Here is a 5,496-nt window from a genome sequence, read left to right as displayed (position 1 = left end):
TCTGTCAGGCGATGGAACGGTTATTTTCATGTTATTTTAATTGCCTTCGTGCAACTCATTTTTACACAGCTCACAAATATAGCCACTGAGTCCTTATTAATGGTCACACGCCAGTGAATTTACAGTTGTGGGAGGACGAGATGTTGATTCAGCTATCAACTAAATTATTTTAACCAAATACCTCATACTTTTTAATCTAGTGTCATTTTTCAGTATATAATAATAATAAATACGAAAGGTCAAAAATTTCAATTGATCGTCGGCTTTTCCTTCCACCTACATATATATACACTTTAATTACATATCATTAGATTTATAAATTTTACTTCGAGGACTGATAAATATCAAAAATTTAATAAATATCAAATTTTAATATATGGATTTTTGCCAAAAACACACACAAAAAATAATAAATTAGGTCTTTTTAGGGAAAAAATGTACATCTTCAATATGAAAGGTCAACATTCTCAATTGTTCGTCGGCTTTTCATCCCAGCTACATAAACTTTAAGTACATATCATTAGATTTGTAAAGTTACTTCGAGGACTGTTAAATATCAAAAATGTCAATTTTTAATCATTTGTCATAAAATTTGTATTATATCGCGAATTTTAAAAAAAATCTAAATTATTTGATATCATCAGGACATTCCTCGTATTCAGAATTCAATTTGATATGTCTGATGTGCTCTCATGTCCCTCAAAAATACTGTCCAAACGTTCATACCAGAGCCCTTAAGGCTGAAAGGTGGGTGATTTTGGGTGTATTTTAAGGTTTTTAGTATGGGGGTCACAATTGTCAGAAAACTGGTAAATAAATTATGCTGATCCCCAAAAAAATGTCCCGGGGATGTAAAATATTCATCTTTCATGATATTGAAAAAGAACAATACATTTTCAATTCAACAATATTAAAACCTTGTGTTTAAGTTACATGTAATTGAACACAACTTGGAATTGGTTTGTTTTATAATGGTGATATAGGATTAATTAGTAGGTATTATGTAAAACACCGCTTGACAAAATCTGGCCACTCAGTAAGAATTGTCAAATCTTGCTTTTCACAAGTAATGCCATTTATATTTTAAGTTAACAAATATGACTAATGATATTGTAGATCTCTCCGGGGGGACGATTTTCAAAAGTGTTTTGTTCCGAATGTTTTTTTCCGAGGGTCATTTGTTCTAACACGCTTTTCTAAGGAAGAAAATAAAACCGAAAGGTTTATTGATGTTTCTTTTTTCCTTTCTTTTTTTCTTTTACTGCGAAGGGTCAATTTACCGAAGGGTATTCAGTCAGGACCTTACCCCGAAAGAGAAAACCATTCTGAATGAATTATATTTTCAGACGACCCTTCGGAGCAAACAAAACCTTTCTGTGCAAAAGCACACGTGCAATTTTCAGAGCATGACCCTTCGAAATAATAACATTTCGGAGTAAAGACCTGTCGAAAAATTACCCTTCGAAGAAATCACCGGTTCGGAATAAAGTACTTTCGCAACAAAACTCTTCGGAACAATTTTTATATAAAAATATAGACCCGTATTTTATTATGGAACTTGATATGAATTTAATCACTCAAAGGTGTAAAGAGGTAGCATTTAATGCTTTGCTCATAAAGCTGCTCATAAAAGGGCATCTGTCTGTCAATGAGAGGCAGTAATTCCGATGGAAGATCTGATCGGCGAGGCAGACCCGAAGGTTTTCAAATCCTGTACTTGTGAAAGTTGAGGTATACATCTTAGACGTCTGATGACTTCTAATCACCTGCTTTGCTACACACCACTTGGTTTTCATAATTTCATCTCCCGCATCCCAATGAAGTAACGAAGATGTGTACGGTATAGAGATGTCTTTACAATAAGCTTGCATCAAACCAACAGGATTCAAAAGCAAGTCGTCAGTGTCAACAATAATGGGCTTCCTGTCATGGTTTTCTTTAATATACTCCAGAAGATTACACATCTTGGAATAACACTGCAGACGACCAGGAATTTGATGCTTCAAATCAGTTCGAGACTTTTTGGATTTGGTTTCTTTATACAACTTGACAAAAGATGCGCATACTCTGTATGGATGGCGAATCAGGAATGTGTGACGATAACCATCTGGGATCCATTCCAAATAATCTTCCAAGCCATCTGGGTCAATGATGCCGTCAATAAGTTCCTTCACGAACACTATCTGCTTTTCTTTGTGGGGTGTACGTTCCAGCTTGCATTTCAGCCACGCTAAGGAAACTTTATTTGCATCAAATAAAAACCCACCACCACTTGTCTCTTTTCCAAGCGATTTGATTGGTTTTGGTATTCCAGTTCCATTTTTCTGCTCCTTGCTAGCTAGTCGTCTACTCGATTTTGTAGTGCCAAATTTGATGACTTGAGTCAAAGGTTCGTGCCAAAAGATACCATCCTCTGTACGACTAATACTCTTTAGGAAGGTTGTTGATGCTGATCGAGGTACAGACCATAAAAACGTGCGAGATTGCTTGGTGGTTGTGGGCCTATTATTATTTTCTGTATCTGAGTGGTCGTCGTCAAACATATTGGATTTAAGATATCCTGTAAAAAAAGTACATACAATGCTGAATTACAATCTATAGTTGCATTTATTTGAATATACAGGGCGTATCAAAATGGAGTATACATTTTGAAAAATGCCCCCAGATTAAAAGATATGAGGCATTTGGTCAAAATGATATACCGGTAGTTGATATCTGAATCAACATCTTGTTCTCCCACAACTGTAAAATCACTGGTGGGTGACCATTATTAAGGCCTCAGTGGCTATTTTTGTGAGCCGAGTAAAAATGCAGATGCGAAACATCACATGTTTGACCACTTTCACTTATAGTCTTCCACATGGCCACCATGTACCAGGACATGGTCACTCTTCCTCCGTATACAGATAATCAGCTCTCCTCAACCATTGTCAACATGGTATTCACATCACGTCTTATGAGAGGTCTGTCCTACCTGGATGTGCAATTATGTGTCTCTGGAGTTCATCAAGGTCTGCAAGAGGACTTGTGAAACCTATGATTTCAGATAGCCCCACAATAAGAAACCTAGAGGTGTAAGATCAGGAAATCTTAGGGACCATTCCACTTGGTGCTTTAAAGCAATCACGTAATTGACAAACAGTCCTCCATGGCGTTTTGTCAATTACTGTGAAGAAAGTGGTGAAGCAGTGATTCTCATGTTATTTTAATTGACTTCGCGCAACTGCATTACACGGCTCACACAAACAAAAAACACACCGAGTTCTTAATGGCCACACGCCAGTGATTTTACAGTTGTGGAAGGACAAAACGTTGATTCAGAGTTTTGACCAATATCTCATACTTTTTAATTTTGTGGCATTTTTCCAACTGTATACTTTATTATGATACATCCCGTATTTCTTTTAAACAACAACCAAATTTGACTTACGATGTGACGATTTCACGGACCATATAAATGCATCTTCAGCATTATAAACGATGCATGGTTTATCCATTATAATTGTCCATGATGGTATAGGCAAAACCGTCAAATGTGAGTCGAAAATGTTTTGTTTTGTTGTAAGGAATCCCAAAAAGACCTAAACATTATATGCCTTTTGGGGAAAATGTATATCTTCAATACGAAAGGTCGACATTTCAAAATGATGGACGGCCTTTCCTTCCAGCTACATACACTTTAAGTACATAATTATCATTAGATTTATAATATTAATTCGAGGACTGTTAAATTTTAAAAATATCCCCTTTTAATATTACTTGCCATAGAATTATTTGATATCAGGACATTCCTCGTTTTCATAATGCAATTTGGACGAAAAACATCTTGTGCAAACGTTGCTATCCGAACCCTTAAGAATTCTGTTTGAATAATGTTCTAATTTAAATACCAGCAACTCTGATTAATCTAAATTATTTAGTATTAGCAGTACAGTATTTCTTTTATAAAAATCTACCGTACTTTTGTCGTTTTAGGCAACGAAAGAAAAAGAAACCCTGTTCTACGGGGGCATAAATTTTGCAATTTCGGTAAATACCACAAAAAAAATTGTTCCTGATATTTTCAAAATTTGGGTCGGCATTTATTTGTACAGGAAAAATTTGTTTCCCAATTCTTGTAAAAATTTAGGTCGGTCGGGCCCGTAGAACAGGGTTTTCTTTTTTCGTCGCCTCATCACAAAATTATAGTATCTTTGCAATGTATAGGTCAACATGATTTGAGGGTAGGCTATATCAATTACGTGTTTATAGACTAGCCAGGGGAGCCGGGAGGGAGGCAAACCACCCCCACATAAAGTTTTAGGTGTGAAAATCTGGCATAGAGTAAAGTGTCATTAAAATGACTGAAATGGGACAAAAAATTGACAAATGCATGGGGACAAAACTTTGGCTTTGCCCCTCACACTAAAAGGCTGGATGCGCTGCTGCTTACACACGACCATCTTTATGCAGCTACGGCATCAATCATATTTCACACACTTCTGCTTCATGCATCTTTCTGCTTAGAGATACTCTTCAACCAGGCGAGGAGGAAGTTTACTTAAGAATAAACTCTTATATGAAATATGTGAAATATCATAAACATATATTACCCTACCTTGGAAGTTGAGTTTTGCCTACAATCTCGAATCACCATGGATATTATTTGTCTTTCTGCACCAGATACGGTAACTACGGTAAGCAAAATCATCTGAACATTTCTCTATTCTCGTAAAATCTGTGATCAGATGCTCAGGAACAGTTCGGAGATAACACGCATTGAAATGTTTTGTCGTTTAAAAAGCTGTCACAGACATGCGAATTGAGAATTAACAGTTTGGTTTATTTCAATCGATTACTTTTCTGCACGTGACAATGTGAAAATAACAATAACCGACCGCTACAAAAATGGATGACAGCGTCATAAATTTGATATTCAAATTAGGGTGTATTTTTTCTTTTCTTTTCTTTGATTCAGAAATCATTTAGGGTCCTATGTTGTCATAGTTTGGATGCGTAATGACTGGAGAAAATATGATCCCAGCGAAGGTGCATGTAAATAAAATTGTTTGTAAATTACCTAAGAGTGAAGGATAAGTCATTCAAATTGTCATTTGGTATTTTGCTATGAAAAATTGGGGAAAAAACAAATCAAACAAAACAAAAAACGATAAAAACTGACAAAGTTGAAGCCCTATTCAAATTATGTAGTTAATTCATATGAAATGTCTTATTTTGTCTTTATCACACGGCTTTCGGCTGAACCACTTGCATGCTATTACATCTATGACAATGCTAAAGGTACAAAATCTGAATTTGGATGATTTTTACGATTGGCCGGATGAGCAAATCACTTAAAGGGCATTTAATACAGGGAAGAAGTAGCCCGGCAAGATCGATCAATCAATCAACCAATCCATCCATCCATCCATCAATCAATCAATCAATCAATCAATTAAAATCGGCATTTTCAATGATTTTAGCCGGTTTAATGCTCTGTCGAAGTGACGTAATAAT

General features: G+C 35.7%; 1 protein-coding gene across 1 annotated transcript; it reads right to left on the bottom strand.

The window, feature by feature from the left end:
* Nucleotides 1-1,325: 1,325 nt before the first annotated feature.
* LOC140151789 (uncharacterized) lies at nucleotides 1,326-4,693 on the bottom strand. Its single transcript, XM_072174126.1, has 2 exons — nucleotides 4,598-4,693; nucleotides 1,326-2,560 (listed from the first exon to the last, which is right to left on the bottom strand). Exon 2 carries the CDS (start codon nucleotides 2,541-2,543, stop codon nucleotides 1,578-1,580), a length of 966 nt encoding a protein of 321 aa, XP_072030227.1. The 5' UTR covers nucleotides 2,544-2,560; nucleotides 4,598-4,693; the 3' UTR covers nucleotides 1,326-1,577.
* Nucleotides 4,694-5,496: the final 803 nt, after the last annotated feature.

The sequence above is a fragment of the Amphiura filiformis genome, chromosome 5 (genome assembly GCF_039555335.1).
Source record: "Amphiura filiformis chromosome 5, Afil_fr2py, whole genome shotgun sequence".
In the NCBI taxonomy this organism is placed as follows: domain Eukaryota; kingdom Metazoa; phylum Echinodermata; class Ophiuroidea; order Amphilepidida; family Amphiuridae; genus Amphiura; species Amphiura filiformis.
The sequence above is the reverse complement of the archived record's forward strand: the minus strand, read 5'-3'. Positions and strand labels throughout refer to the sequence as shown.

Excerpts from the sequence above, each read along its gene's own strand:
- LOC140151789 (XM_072174126.1), bottom strand. The coding sequence starts at position 2,543 with ATGTTTGACGACGACCACTCAGATACAGAAAATAATAATAGGCCCACA.